General features: G+C 36.7%; 1 protein-coding gene across 1 annotated transcript in view; it reads left to right on the forward strand.

Annotated features, from left to right (window-relative positions):
- The window catches only part of LOC149554852 (alpha/beta-Hydrolases superfamily protein), a 59,693-nt gene extending 43,706 nt beyond the window's left edge, over positions 1 to 15,987 (forward strand). Inside the window, exons 4-5 of the mRNA XM_089828866.1 lie at positions 15,146 to 15,295; positions 15,539 to 15,987. Of these exons, the coding sequence (XP_089684992.1) occupies positions 15,146 to 15,295; positions 15,539 to 15,797 (409 nt within the window). The 3' untranslated portion in view covers positions 15,798 to 15,987. The remainder of the gene's footprint in view (positions 1 to 15,145; positions 15,296 to 15,538) is intronic.
- Positions 15,988 to 16,682: the final 695 nt, after the last annotated feature.

A 16,682-nucleotide genomic window follows, 5' to 3' on the forward strand; every position in this document is an offset into this window, starting at 1 on the left:
CAGCTGAAATAAGTAGATTAATGACTAACATAACTGTATACAAGTAAAGTAAATGCTTAACAAGAAAAGAAGGAATGGAACATACAAGTATCTTCGGAGGATCTTTAGCTGGTTGTGCAAGCCTCGACTTTGGTGAGAGGAGAAGCATTCACATAGGCTTAACCTCTCAACTTTGGACCATACTTATCCCCACACATTCTATCAAATTAGAATGGCCCTCCCTACCTCGGGATCGGGCTTGGGATGTTCTTCAGTCCAACCACTTGAGCATCCTGGTGTTTTTAAATGTCTGCTCAGTTATGAAACAAATATGCTTACATAAATGACACTACTGATATCAAGTGATCATTAGATGGCACATATGCCTATAAACTACCTTGGCCAAGGATTTTCGATGGGCTCAATGTCCCGATCACCACCGCTCGACTTGACAACAGGTTGCATTACGGAACTGAGCATGAGCTATTAAGTATATTTCTATGTTCCCTTGAGTTTCCTGTACGGGGACGACAGGGGACGGTGGGACGGGTTTCCGAGATGGCAAATTTTTTTGGCGATTTTGGGGACGGGGGGGGGATGGCAAACCGGGACGGCTATATATATATAGGGAAATTTTAAAATATACATTGAAATTTGCAAATATACATGTCATTCATGAAACTAAACACAATGCATGTCATTTAAACACTATAAAACCATAACATACAACATTTGAATGCCATCTAGGAAATAATATCCAATTTCAATACTCAATTGTCAAAATACATATCAATATTAGTGAACAATATCATAATGATAAACATGATAAATCTAAAAACCTAAATCTGAATATGCCTAAAGCTATACGCCCAAAGGCTAGAGGGCTGCCATAAAGTATTAAGTATCAATGTATCATAATCATGTTGATGTTCAACATAAAAAACATAACATAGAAAAATGAAGCAGGCTGCTGCTCCTATTCTGCCTCTACCGGATTTGGAGGGGTGGGGCCCACCTCGGTGACCTAGTAAGGAGCCTTAAAATTATTTTTTAATATTCACTTTTTAATTTTTTTGCATTAAAAAAAAAATAAAAAAATAAAATTGGGGACGGCTGGCTGTACTTGGTATGGTTGGGGGATGTCTAGGTACCGGGGTTTTTTTTCCCAGCCATCCCCAAGTTTTGGGGACGTCCCCTGGTAATTTGCCCTTTTTGGGGACGGCTGGGGGACGTCCCGTACCTGTCCCCCCCGTCCTCGGGACGTCCCCGTCCCTGAAACGACGGGTTTTAGGCCAGGTACGAGTCCCAGGGAACATAGGTATATTTCCTTTAAGTGATTCATGTCTAATTTCTCTTTTTTTATTCGTGCAGATTCAATTCACCTCTTCACCATGCATGGCTACATAGCCGGGTGATTCCCAGGTGCTTGAAATATTTATGAGCACTTTGCCCTATTTACACCTCTTCGCCCTTTAGGCTACATTGCTGGTGAATCCCAGGTGTTTTGGAAATGTGATGAGCATTCTGCTCTTAATATCTTTTATCACAAATTGCGACAATTTAAGCGTATTCTTGAGATCAACATAACTTATTGGATAGTATTTCCAGTTCAGATTTTAATATACATTAAGACACTTTCATATGGGTTGTATCCAATTGACTTATGAAAGTTCAAGGAATAAGGACTGATAATAAGGACATTGAGTAAGTAACAACTCATATTGACTTTTGAAAAATAACTCTGAAATGATAAATATCTTAGATGCCTAACTGGCTGTTCTAGAAAGTAATAAAATAATACGGTAATGTCATAACATGACTTGATATAAACACTGGATATGCTTGAATCCCCTGTGATCCGAATTGGAATCTACTCCTCTTTTGTTGCAGACGTATCAATGCAGACTTACTCCAAGGTCTGAGTTCTTACGGCAGAATTACGATTGCAATTGGATGCTTAGACTAGAAGTAAATAAAATGAACTTCGTCTCATGGGCTTATGTGATTCGAATGCTGGAGAGGTTAAAAGAACAAAGAACACAGTAAAAATGAAAGGCTGATGGTAATATGAAATAAGAAATGTCGTCAGAAAGAAAGTTGAGATATGTGGAAAAACTATCAATGAATAATCTGAACGTTAAGGCAATCGAGCTTAAATAATAAGTGCCAAACTTCAGACACGGCTTAAGTTAAAGGAAAGCTGTGCCTTCTTGGCTTTTGCCGGTTATATAACATATGTCAATTCGAATTTACCAAGTGTTTAAATCGATAAAGAAAAGAGAGGAAAGAAAAAAAAAAAAAGAAGTTTGGAAGGAAGAGTTGGAAAGACTATAGTTTCAAATATTTATCATTATAATATATACTTATATATGTTCATGTAAGTATATTAATGGAGTGACATCATTAAATTGCGTTATTGTAATTTATTGGTGCTATTTCATTTTTTTATATTTATGTGTACATATGTAAGTATTTATTATAGTAATATGATGAAGATCAATTAAAAATCTTTTGAGGTATGTATTATATTTTAATTTAGATTATTTTAATTTTTTCGTAAATTATTTTGTTAATAGCTCATGCGGGTCCCATAAATGTATCATGTGATCAAGTCGTCGCATCCTTTCCAAAGAAGTTTAAGGTCATACCTGTCGATCCTAGTGACTGAAATAAGCGAACATCCCATTCCGATGATCTTGTTTAGCAATGCTTCCCCCCTCTTCATCTTCTCTTGCAATCACCATAAAAACACTTCTTCCATAATAGTAATTCTATGATAATTCATAAAACATAATGATCATATAAATAACTACCTATTTCACATGATCATGAAAGAATAATTCATTAAATCCAACGGTTATGATGAGCTTAAGGGGCTTTCTAATGAATGGTTCATAAGGCACAACACTTGGTGAAGGTTTTGCAAATGGGCTTGCAAGCTTTGGGTTTGACCATGGAGGAAACTCTGTAGTTAAGCGCGCTGAGGCTGGAGTAGTACTGGGATGGGTGATGTTCCGGGAAGTCCCGGTGCTTCACCCCTATGAGCATCACCTAGATCCAATGAGTGCTAAGTGTTCCATTTATTCTCATGAGAGATGGATTCATGTTGAATCACTACTCATGAAACATGGGTCAATGAGTTTGACTCAAAATCACACAGTTAAATCCTGATAGCAATATCACAATATGAACAAGTTTAAAATTAGGTCAAACATTTGGGATGTAACACCTTGCCTAATCTAGGCTGCCATTTCATTTATGCTCTTTTCCATGTTTTCTAGTTTTGTTTGCATATCTTGCAAAATCTAGATCAACAAATTTGAGGAGTTAAGGTCAAAAGCAGTAGAAGCTATCAATTCTCCAAGGGAAGGAACAAACGTATGTCCACATAAATATGAGTGGACTAATTCTAAAACATTGTTAGTTTTTCTAGTGCTATCTTGAAATGAATTTTTGGTGTTCTTACCTAAAGTGCATCCTTTGCATATGCTCGAATGCTCTTTATTCAACTTAGTTAAACCAGTAACCATTTTCTCCATAGTAGATAAGGTTTTGAAATTTAGATGTCCTAACCTTTTGTGCCATATTTCGTTTACATTAGTAGCTTTATGAATTAAGGCTTGAATAGGTTGACTAGGTTCTGTATTTAATTCATACAACTATCCCATTCTTTGACCAATTAACTCCGATTTCTTAAATGAAGAGTTCTTAGACCAATTCATTACTTAACCATCCATGAATGCAACTTTGCGTCCATCATCTTCAAGTGTTGTAACAGAGATTAGATTTCTCTTGATTCCTGGTACATAGAGTACTCTTTTGAGATGAAGAGAAATGCCTGACTTTAGTTTCAAGGTGCAATTCACAATTCCTTTGACAGGATGAGTGGAATTATCACCTATAGTAACTTCGTCATAAATTGCTTCTGATAATGAGTCTAGTATTTTGTATCCTATAATGCGTCGAGATGATCCACTATCAATTACGCAAGCTTTGCTTGATAATTCACTTGATAGTGTTGAATACAATACACATTTCTCAGGATTATAATTTTCATCTTTCTTAGTAACGTTTGTACAATTTACTTGCTGTTTTGAATTTTCAGGGTAATTAGATTTATAGCGTCCAAATTTTTGACATTTGAAGCATTTTATTTTGGATAAATCTTTCTTAGGTTTGTCTTTTCTTTGATTACCCTTCTTCTTTTTGAAATGCTTCTTCTTGCCTTTATAGGAAATTGTGTTGAGAACATGAAGTTCTTCATTTTCAGTTTTCAATTTTCCTCCTTTCTTGAGTTGCCTAGATTCTTCTTGAATGCAATCTTTAAGTCTATTGAAGTCTAGAAGTTTGTCTCTAGCACTTACTCCTTGTGAGAATATTTCCCATGAATCTGGTAATCCGTCTATTGCTATTAATGTTAATTCTTCATCATCAATTTTGTACCTAATGCTTGTAAGTTCATCTCTTAGACTAGCCACCCTTAGGAAGTATGAATTCATAGATTCTCCCTTCCTTATTTTTATATGATTTAGTTGCCTTTTTAGTGATAGGGTTCTAGTTTTATTATTAACCTCATATGCATTGGTTAATGCACTCATCATTTTGAATGCCGTCTGATGTTTCATTAGCATAGTTACTATTTCATTTTTAACTCCATCTAATATGATTCTCACGGTTTTCCTGTTTCCTTTCATCCGAGTAGTTTTATTAGGTTCAATATCAAGTTGCTTGGCTTCCTTATCAATGAACTGTGATACATCATTTTCATCAAGAGCCATCATAATTCTGAATTTTCATGCAATGAAATGCTCTTAACAAGCAAATCTATCTTTGGGTCTGACTGCATTAGCCGTTGCAGTCATTGTAGGTAGAAGAATGATGCTAGATATGAATTAAGTCTGATCACTAATTTGCAGAGCCAAGGTTTGACTACCAGAGCTCTGATATCATGCAAAGTTTCCGCAAATTCTGTTATGAATCAAACTGATATAATGCCTTTCTTTATGCTGAAGATGGTCTTGAATATACAGATTTGAATATGAAGTGCTACTTGTAGTATAATAATTATTCTGAAAATGTTTATCCCTGCTACAAATCGCATTAGGCAGTAATGTAGAGGAGTAGATTTAATTGTATTTGTGTGTGTACTCTATCCTCATTCTTACCTCATACTTATATAGCACCCAAGAGGCATGTCCTTACAAAGGACATGACTCTTTCTAGGTCGGCCCTTATGTATAAAATAATGATAATATTCCAAGATCGGCGTCTCCCAAAATTCATAATTAGTTAGTAATTATACTAACAACTATGCAAAATGAACATTATTAAATGCTCCTAAGGAAGCTGCCAATTAGGTTAATCATATAAGGTTATCAAAGAGGCAAATCCTATTAAGGATATTCATGCTTTACTAGATCTGTATGTTGGCATTATATTGTATTTGTCATTAGTGACAACACTTATTCGACTCCGAATGATTACCGAGCTCATCACTCAGTCCAGCAGTTCATACCGAGCATTCCTAAAGCTACCGAGTGAGTGTGCAGTCCAGCAGTTCACACTGAGCATTCTTGAAGCTACCGAGTGAGTGTGTAGTCCAGCAATATCTACCGAGCCTACAATGTTCATTGAGCTTCACAGTGTCTACCAAGTCATCAGTTTGAGTGATGGAAGCTAGTGTTTACTGAGTGATGGAAGCTAGTGTTTACCGAGTGAAAGCAAGGTAAAGGATTCAGTTTTTACCGAGTGACTATATCTACCGAGTCTCCAATGGTTGCCGAGTTCCAAGCTACGTTGTGTGATTAGTATGGACCGAGCTTCTACTTCTACTGAGTGCATGACGATGCCGAGTAATGCAGTGGATGCCGAGTATTAGAAGGTCACCAAGTCAGCTTGAAGAACCTGAGTTTTCCACTGTTTAGCCGACTCAGTAATATTTTGTTCACTTGTGTTTTGGCCGACCTTGCAATTGTAATTATTGGAATGGTATATATGTAATGTATTATATCATTTACATCATATGTGGATGTGTATCAAGGAATGGACATGTAATGCTTAAGAAAAATAAATGCGAATCAGCAGCAGAGTAGAGTATTCAGCAAATTCCACGAGAAGCATTAAAGATTCATTAGTCACAAGAGGTGATCTGTACTTCAAGGATCTAATCAGCAATCAAGTTGTAAGTAGATCCACTGTTTCATCCTAACAGGTGAATCAGTTTTGTAAGTCCTTTAACTGGGTAGACTTAACAGTTTCTGTATAAATCTCCTAACAGAGTGCATACTTCATTGTATGTTTGTAAATCCTCTAACAAAGTGGATCTAGCAGTCCAAATTGCTCTTAACAGGGCAGATCATCAGAAGTGATCATTGTAAGCCCTAACAGGCTAACTTCATACTACAGTAGTGAAGTTTTGTGGGTATCATCCCCACCCAGTTTTACTTTCTATTTGGAAGGTTTCTGGGTCACCAAAATTCTGTGTTCATGTGTTATAAATGTTTATCTTTCTCATGCATACGGTAGATTAGATGAATGAATGATGAATGGATTAAGTACTGAATTGATTTAAAGTTTTTGAGGTTATTGATTCACCCCTCCCCTCTCAGTAACCTAGCCAGTCTTGATTATTTCCAACACTGTATGATGTGTAGTTTCTGATCAGTTATGATATCAGAGTTACAGAATTAACATAATAGTGATGGCGTAGTTGCATTCCTCGATATGTATCTCCTAAGTGGTGCACAGCAATAATGAAGACATTGTGTTTTGCCTTTGCATGGGATGCTGGTAAATAGTGGAAGGAGTTTGTTGATTAGTTTGCAAGGGATTAAATAGTGTAAGTGTTGGCAATATTATATCAAGATCATTGTTAATAAGTTCTTGAGCAGGAATAACATCTAATAGTGATGCCGTAGTTGCATTCCTTAATATGTATCTGCTAAGTGGTGCACAGCAATAATGAAGAGATTGTGTTTTTCCTTTGCATGGGATGCTGGTAAATAGTGGAAGGAGTTTGTTGATTAATTTTCAAGGGAATAAAGTGCCTTGGTAGGCCATTATCTTTGTTTTTTTTCAGTCAATCACCCCCATTATCATTAGCAAACTTTATGGTTGGCGACAAATATGAAAACACAAATTACTGCCACTCTTATTTTGCATATCAAGCTAATGCGGCATGGTTAGTAATTATAGGGAAGATTTTTGTAATCAGAACCAGTATATTTCATGGTAGAATTAATTTTTGATAAATAAGTTTAACCCGTTGCAGGGACTGTAGTAATTTGTTTGATAGTGAGCTCTGGTTTGTCTGAGGCTCTATATCTGAATGCCTCACGAGTATGAAAGTTCTTCATGGCAAGGGCTGATGCATTGCAGACAGTAATAAAGGCTTACATATATCATTCAATAAGGGCAAATTAATGGAAATTGATGCCTTGAAAATGAAATTGCAATGGGGAAGCAAAATCGATAGCTCGCAAATAATAGAAAAGGCAACATGTCAACCATAGGTTTTTTCTTGATAACGTGCTGTGAAGATAGTAGATTCCTGTGATATTAATCTTGCATTGAACTGTGCAAATCAATCTCTTAAATGAGTAAAGTAAATGATGCAAGATGATTTTACAGAAGATTCAATGCAGATGTAATTGGATTGTGTGCAAGAAAGGTTGATGCAGAAGATTCCACGACTAATGAGTGAAAAGAGAGTTCAGGACAAAGAAATAAGCAATAATTATGGAGAGCAACAGAAGATGATTGAGGAAATGTACAGAACCAGAATGCCAGGGCAAATTGCAGCATATTTTTCACTAACAGTGTGGTTTATCATGCAGAAAATGTTAAAGCTCACCAGTGTCATAATGAAGATTTGATTTCTAAATTCAATCATATACAGAATCAAAATGGGCACAATGTAAAATGGAAACCTGCAAGTTTGGTTTCAGATTCCAGAGATAGTTTACAGAGAATCAGATACTAAAATTTTCACAATTTCCAAGGTGAAAACATAATTTGACTAAAATATCAATCAACTGGGAAAAGATGAAATTTTGAAATGTGTAACAAAATGGACCAACCAGATAAAAGTCAGAGACTTTTAATATTGCAAATATTAAAAAATGGGCCAATATATACAAACGTTTTTAGTTTGATGAAGAGGCCAACATATTGTAAATTTCTTCACAAAGGTGAGTCTGTAAACCAGTTAGGGGGATTGTAATGTCCCCCACTTAGCCAGTTTGGAGGTATGTTGTCGTTAGCTCATTTTTGTATGGTCCCGAGGGCTAACCAGGACTTCTAAAGGGATCCTGAGGTTATTTGGCCTAGTCAAATTTAATTACAGGCCAAACGGAGTTCGTTTGTTGGGTTTTCGGAAAGACTTACTATTTTTAGTAAGCCAATAAGGGGATGCAGTGCCTTCAATTTTCAGTGACAGGATGAGATGCGTTTTGTTGGGCTCTTTCTGATGAGCTATTATATGTGGGACTTCGAGTTTATTTGGTATATTATTTTAATGTTTGAAGTTACAACGGTAAAGTGACTATTTAAATTAAATATTATAATGTTTTACAAAGTCACTTTATAAAAAATCAAGAGTCCCCCTTTTGAGTACATACATGGACTTTGTAAAAAGAAAAAAAGAAGTAATATTAAAACTCATGTATTATCCCACATTGGCAAGAGGGAAGCGTGGAGCAAGTGAGGAAGGGATTAAAAGAAAGAGGATAGCTCTCATTTAGGCATGCTTGGAAATATCAAAGAAATTGGGAAATTTTCTGGAGATTATGTCTCAATAGTTTGGAGGACGAAATCCCTTCAAGCTGGAAATCTTGACGCCATTGAAAGATATGGTCTTGAGATTTAACATAGTAGCAGTCCGAAAAAGCGGAACCGAAAAAGCAAGCTGAAAAAAGTGGGTACGAAAAAGCTGTCCGAAAAAAGCGGAACCGAAAAAGCAAACTGAAAAAGCGGGTACGAAAAAGCAGGCCGAAAAAGCAGTTCGGAAAAAAGCAAAGCAGAAGCGACAGCATAGAAGGAAATTATTACAGCGATCTACAACCGGGTTCTTTTGTTAGTATTGTTTTTTAGGGTGTTATAAGCTTTCAGCTGTAAGTGTGCATTATACCAGCATTATCATTTTGTAATCCATGTAAATGCCAAAGTCTTGGCCATATTTCATGAGCATTGTAATTTTCATTGCAATTAAGAAGATAATAGTTGCTGGTGTCATTTAAGCAATTTAATATCATTATTTATCAGTTGGTTAGTTTGCATACCAACTATTTGTAAAAATGTTAGTTGGCTGTAGGTGTTCATTTCTCATGCTTAGATCATATATATGCACTGAATATTGTCAAAATTAGTAGCACACTCATGTTAGGTCATTGTGTAGTCCATTGTAGTCTTCTAGCACAAGATTTTCATTGATGCAAATTGTTAAAAAAGTCATTTGAAGCTAGCTGAAATACTATATCAGTCATACGTCTCTTGCATGTGAATTGTTTGATGAAATTCCCTGAGCTTTCATCAGCATTTTTGAGGGCAGATTTGAGGAGGGCCATTACAGTGGTATCAGAACTTGCTTGCAAAGTGTTTGACGAAATGTCAAACAACTGAAATTTAAAGATTTTTGGTGTTTGAAGAAGTTATAACCTATTGGGGTTATTACAGGGATTCTGGGTTTGGGACACAAGTCTGTCCACAGATTTGGGGAAAAGTTTTCTGTAGGGAGAGGTGACTTTGTTTTGGGTTGCAGACGGATGATTTTTGCATGTGAGTGAATGGATGTCTGTGGGGCATGTTTTTTAATCCAGATTGAGTTGAAAAAAAAGCACAGTTGTTTGTGTTTGCTACAATTGTCTTCCTGGCTGTATGTGTATTCTTTTTTACAGAGTTCAAGGATCTATTTTGTTCATCGGACCAGACTTCATGACCCACATGTTTCAATAATTGCTTTCCCTCAAGGGATGAATCAAACTGATCTAAGCGAAATATGGAGGATTATACATTTTGAGAGGGATCTATAAAAAGAGTTGCAGGAAATACCTTTTCTTGGATATAGTAATATAAGTTAATCCTGTGTATGATGTTTTGATGTCAAAAGGAAGCATTTACATTGTTCGGGTTGACTCTGTTGCCCTAATAAAGTACTGATCTGGAAAATTATTTGCCTAAAGTTCCCGGAAGCCATTCAACTTTAATATTTATTGATAAATCATCTGAATCATTTGTATCATGTTTTTATTTAATTTAGTTTCTGCATGTTCTTAAGGTCGTACAATGAGACAATCCAATAACAATGCCAATTTTGGTTGATTTTACTAGTCTTGGTGCCAATGTATGAGAACATTTCTGCCTATTGTTGGTGAGGTAAGGGTTACCCCTAGATTTGGTAGAGCTGAAGTGTAGGGGAGATAGGTGCAATTAATCTCCTGTTCTTTGGGCCAAGTCTCCCATTGGGCTTTTTCATAGGAAATGGCAAATCTTTAGGGTTCAGTGGTGAGAAGATTTGAGAAACAGCATTGACAGTCTCTTACCTCAGGTATTTATCATTAGAACCTGCATCCCTTTAGTGTAGCTCTCTTTGTGGCAGCAGAGACATTGGACATGTCTGGTTTCTTGGACCTCTTTGTAGGTTGCTATAATAAGAAGTAGAATGTAATTGAAATTTGAAATTATTAGAATAAACTACGATTCATGTACAGAATGAATTATACAATGCTATGTAACCTGTTATATGAAGTCAATTGCAGAAAAATAAAATCTATATTCCATAATTCCTATTTTAATATTCTCTTTTTTATTTGCTCTCTATATCTTAATGTGATTAAAATGCCTTTAATTTATGATTTTTTTTAAATCAAAACTTTTCCTGATTAAAATGTGATTTAAATTTTGGTAAGATCTTTGTTAGTTTTTGGTTTGCTAATTCATTTGTAAGAATAATTTTTACTGCTATGATTCTATCATACAAGAGAGCTGCGTGTGGGGTTCTTGTAGGAAACTCCGTGTTATCTGAGACTGTCAATGTAGCAGCAGCAGCAGGGGAAATGGTTAAGGGAGCCACTGATTCTCATTAGGAATTCTCTCTATAATTCGGAGGTGCTGTCATTAAATCCCAAGGGCTGTATTCCCATTGAAATGCTATTTTGAAGCACAATCGTGAGCCTGACCTAGTATAGTGTTTGTCTGTAGTCGTTATATTTCCTTACCCAATTCTTGTTAATTTATTTTAATTCCCATGCCTCTGTGATGGGGAGGTCCATGAGATGTGGGGGCTCGGAGGGCATGTCCAGGCACAGTTGCTCAAAACCTGGGGGTGTTTCTGAGATGCCACCTTGGTTTTGGGATGGCTTGGGGGCTTTGTGATGTCCTCATTTTGTTAAGAGGGGACTTTGAGGATTCTACCAACCATCCGTGGGACTTTCAGGAAGCCTCCATTGTAGGAAAATAAAAAAGTAAGTATTTTTAAAAAGTGAAAGTGTTTTCAATCTGGATGCTATAATTCCTAACCCTAATGGTATATGGGTGCCACCCAAACTCTAAGCACTTGCACTGACCAAAGGGTTGTAAATAGGCATCAAAATTCTAAGCCTCGTTTCAATTCATTCTAAGTTCCAAACTATGCAAGGACTTGGTATGGCAAAACAAAAGTGATACAGCTGTGAAAATGACATTTGCCATTAAGGTTTGTGTGGTTTTGAAGGACCTATTTGCACCTGGCGTAGAGGCATCACCCCTAGACATTGCCTTGTATTGTAACAGGGAACATGATAGGGGCATTGCCCTTGACCCTACTGGGGACTCTGCCCCAAGATCTTGTTGGAGATCAACCCCTAAAGCTCAACCCACCATTTTTATTGTTCAATTCAATCATCACAATGTTTTTAATATCAATCTTTTTATTTGTTTCTTGTACATATTTCTATAACATATTTTTTCAAGTACTATATGTATTTGCATTGCCACCTTGCCACACCTCTTCCGAACTTGGGCCCCTTGGTTCCCCCATCCTTGAAACCCTTCCACTTGTCTGATTGTTAGGAAACTCCATGCAACATGGTTTATATCTTAACTTACCTCATTTTGATTTATTTGTTGTTTTTGAAATTTAAAGAGAAATAGTGAATATCTTTGATGTCCATTGTGCTTGGGCATTGTTGGTGCACTTTTGGTCCCCCAGTTTTGAACTCCTATTTGTTGTCAAGTCAAGGTTCATGTATAAGTGATAACTAGCATGCTCTCTCTCACATCTTCCCCCCCATTCAAAGCTATCCAAGTGGGAAATCAATGCAGTATCAGTCAGCTAGGTGATTCTAGGTGGGTGGGTAAGTGTAAAGCATATCCCTAAGATGAGGAGAAAGTTATCTATCTGATAAACTCCATTGTACATTTTCAATGGATGCTCATTCTAAGACAAGTCATAATTGGAGAAAGATCACACGAACACAAGAGGATATGGCAACTAGAAGAGAATGGTCAAAGTCAATAAAATTCATCTCTATATCTGAAGGAATAGAAATTAAGTTCACAGGAATCAAGCTTGAAGTCATGGGAGCAGATTGGAAGCAAGTTCATTAGAATCAAATGTAGATAAAATTTCAAAAATGGTGGAGAACCACGGTCAAGGTGGTAGGATGAGCGTTGAAAGGTCAACAACGAATGAATGAATGCCACGTACAGAGACTGTTGTCATATTACATTTTCCTGCATCGCGAAACGTCTGTCGCTATAAGTCATAGTGATCATCGCCAAGCACTAGAGATGAGACTCGGTTAGAGTGATGAGAAATGGACAATCGATGAAGTTATCGCCATAAGTCATAGCGATCAAGCTTATCACAACCTTCATGTCCATTGCCGCAACCTTCAGCGATCATTGCCAAGCGCAGGAGACAAACTCGGTTACAACGATGAGTGATGAGAGATGTCCATTGCCGCAACCTTCAACGATCATCCCCAAGCACAAGAGATGAAACTTAGTTACAACAATGAGCAATAAGATGATTGCCATAGGTCATAGTGATGTGGAGATTGAGCTCGCGATATACAAAGGAGAGGGTATCACTATATCTTATAGCGATAATCCTATCGGAGGCCGGATTAAGTACCAAGACATTGTGGCGATGACTGATGATCGGGATCTCGTGGATTTGTATGATATCGCTATAGCATATAGCGATATCATTGATCGTTGTGCAGAGAAGGCTCATTTTCGATATGGTAACCAGCGATAAATGAAGTTTTTTGTTGCAACTTATGGCAATCATCAATAGTTGGGAAGTCGTGGATTTATTTGTGGCGATGACCGATGAGGCTATTGATAAGAGTTATGGCAATGGGTAAAGGCAGCCAAATGTGAAGTTTTCGCTGTATGCTATGGCGAAATGAGTCATCGTAGGTCAGCGAAATGACATCTTGTTACATCGACGAGCGATGAGGAATGGACAATCGATGAAGTTATCACTTTAGGTCATAGCAATCAAGCTTATCGCTAAGCGTAGGAGACAAAATTTGATTACAACAATGAGCGATGAGAAATGTCCATCACCACAACCTTCAGCGATCATCGCCAAGCGCAGGAGCAAAACTTAGTTATACCGATGGACGATGAAGTTATCGGCATAAGTCATAGTGATGTGAAGATCAAGCTCGTGGTACATGAAAAAGAGTTTATTGCTATATCCTATAGCAATGAGCCCATCAGAGGCCGGATAGAGTAGTTAAACGTTGTGGTGAAAAGTGATACAATTGAGACATTGCTATTTGTTATAGCAATCACGAAGGAAGTCATAAAAGGAAAAGTGAAGGCCGTTTCCGAGATTTAATCGTGGCCGTTGGATTCAATATCAATGATCTAGTTTCGAATTCGCGCTAACCATTGGAATATGAAATGAAGGATTTGGCGCCAACAATGGAATATAAAGGAAATGGAGATTTATCGCATGTTTTTGAAGCCATGTGAAGATAAATGGTTGCCAAGTGTTCTCTGGGGTACCACGAGATCAGAACCAAATGCTGAAGACATCACCAAGAAGGTTAACACGACGTGTATATTGCATTTTGAGGGTTTTCTTCTTATTTCTTTAGGTAAATGATTGTAACAGATGACTAATGATTTGCTGAGCTATTCACATGCTCTGATGATGTAATAATTGGATTGTAACTAGCCAAGAACCTTAAAGGGGGCCTATATATGTAATTTTCCAAGTCAATGGAGAGGATTGGCAATTCTGTCCAACTTTTCCCCTTGCATTTCTAGATGTTTAGTGAGAATCAAAGAGTTAGATGGAATGAAGGATTTGTATGATGTTTGCAGTTAGGTAATGTTATGTTCTGATTCCATTTAGGACTAGCATGCCTAGGTTCCTTTCATTGTCTCCTTAAGCTGAGCTAACCTTGCATTTCAGAGTAGTTTCAATGGGATTGTAGGACAAATGCATTTGGAGCTGTTAATTCCTTGTCAGATTTCATTTTGGTAAAATGTTATCAGTCAAGGTAGATTCCATTTCATCTTTCATGTGCATCTCTGCTCTTTCCCTAGATTGCATTTCATTAGGTCCAATCCACATTTAGAAGTAGGAGTAGATGTTAGAGAGCTTCAAGGTGATTTGTGATAGCTATTCCATTGGCTGTCATGGGTTACCCAAATCTTAGCCTGCCTAGGTTGTTTATGTTTGCAAACAATCTGGTTTACACTCTTCTGCTCTTAGGTTAAGAGCATACCCCCATCCGAATGATCTACTAAAGACACAATTCATTGCATATCTTGCATATAAGGGAGCTGTACCTTATAATTCAGAGGGCAGTGATATAACACATACACTGACCCATTTGCTGGTGACATCCGTTTGTTTCCTCATATTCTGGGCTTCTAGAGTCAAGGTAAAGCCAAGTTAGCAAGAGGCACAAATTGTTAACCAATAGGCATCAAACAGCTATGCATCGAAACCCTTCCACTTGTCTGCTTGTTAGGAAACTCCATGCAACATAGTTTATATCTTAAACTACCTCATTTTGATTCATTTGTTGTTTTTGAAATTTAAAGAGAAATAATGAATATCTTTGATGTCCATTGTGCTTGGGCATCAAACAGCTATGCATCATATATTTGCTGAAGTTTTGATTGATGGCTAAAAGGCATTCTATTTTGATTGTTGAAACAGGTGGTTTGTTGAAAAAATGATGAATCTAGGATTTTCAAAAACTTTATCTGATTGGCTTGGTAGTAACCTTAAAAAAGTCGACACGTCCAGTGAAGAGGTTACTTGGGTTTTTGATCTTGAAGGAATATTTGAGATGTTCCAATCGTACAGGTACATCTACTCCTAGCTCCTGAAATCTATCTCATCTAACATGTCTGATATAATAACATGGCTTAATAAATTGTCACTACATTTCAAATGTCCACACACATTACTTACTACACTTATGTTTACATCGAGAGTCTTTTTGTTGATGTGTGTGTTCGATATTTATAATTTTCCTTTTAAACTCATAATTTTTATAACTAACTATTGTTTTTGAGTCTGTTGAACTTTAATTGTTATATCTTACAGGGAGAAGAGCTATTGGTCTTTGTTAGAATACCCACCTCAAGGGCTAGATATTTCCATTATACGTGCAGAGAAAAGTGATAGATGGAATTCTTCAGTGCTTGCTCAATTGGAAAGGGTTACGAATAAAGACCAAAATGTTGACGCTGGAAAAGTTTTCTATCATGTTCTAGAAAATGCAGGGCATTGGGTACACATAGACAATCCGAAGGGCCTCATAGATATAATGGCCCCATCTTTGATTAGATTGTCAAGCTCTTGAGATTAAATATTCTTTTAACAATTTCAATTTCAAACAAACATGACCCACACTCAGAACCAGTTGAAATTTTCTGCATAAAGGTCATATGATCTTTGGATTTAGTGTCAGTTGCATCACTGCATAGTTTGGAAAGTCATAAATCATTTGGATTTTATGCGAAATTCATATAGTCATTTGTCTTTATAATTTATTACTGTCTCTCTCAGAAGGTCTGGTTCATTGTGTGTGTGAGTTCAAAATTTGGGTACTTTGTTCTGGTGTCTTATTCTGTAAAGAATTTCAACAGTTCTGCTTCACCCCATTGTGTTGCTTTACAAAATTGCCTTGACACAATTTGGGCTTCTGGCTCACCACGTGCTAGAAATTTTACCACCCTATGAACTATTCGAATCTAGCATCATAATTTTTGTCAATAATCAGCTCGTCCTGCTATAAGATTGGAATCCAAGTGTGTTTTGTAAAGTTAGGTGTATAGTCGACCCAAATTACTTTTATTTCAACAGAGTTAGTAATCAATTGCTAATCATCTATGCCATGTGTCTTGCCTTGTAAGAACTTAGAACACACTTCTACTATTGAAATTTGCATTCATAACAGCATACATTTAATCTCAGATTAAAAAAGTCAATTAAAACTGGACAATTCATTTTAAAATTAACCTACAACCTCATCTAACTGACAAAAAAAGAGTAAATAAATCATTCGGCATTTTATGAGATTGACAAATATGTCGCAAATTCCACCTAGTGATTAGTCCCTGCCTTATTAAGGCAGGGATCTAATGTTTTCGATGGGCCCTCATTCATTTTTTCAATTTTCTTTTTGGGCTTGGACGATGCCATATTGTAAAGTTCTGAGAGGCAGTATTTAAAAAAACAATTATGA

This window comes from Cupressus sempervirens, chromosome 5 (assembly GCF_028749045.1).
Source record: "Cupressus sempervirens isolate cs-2001-9-10 chromosome 5, ASM2874904v1, whole genome shotgun sequence".
In the NCBI taxonomy this organism is placed as follows: Eukaryota; Viridiplantae; Streptophyta; class Pinopsida; order Cupressales; family Cupressaceae; genus Cupressus; species Cupressus sempervirens.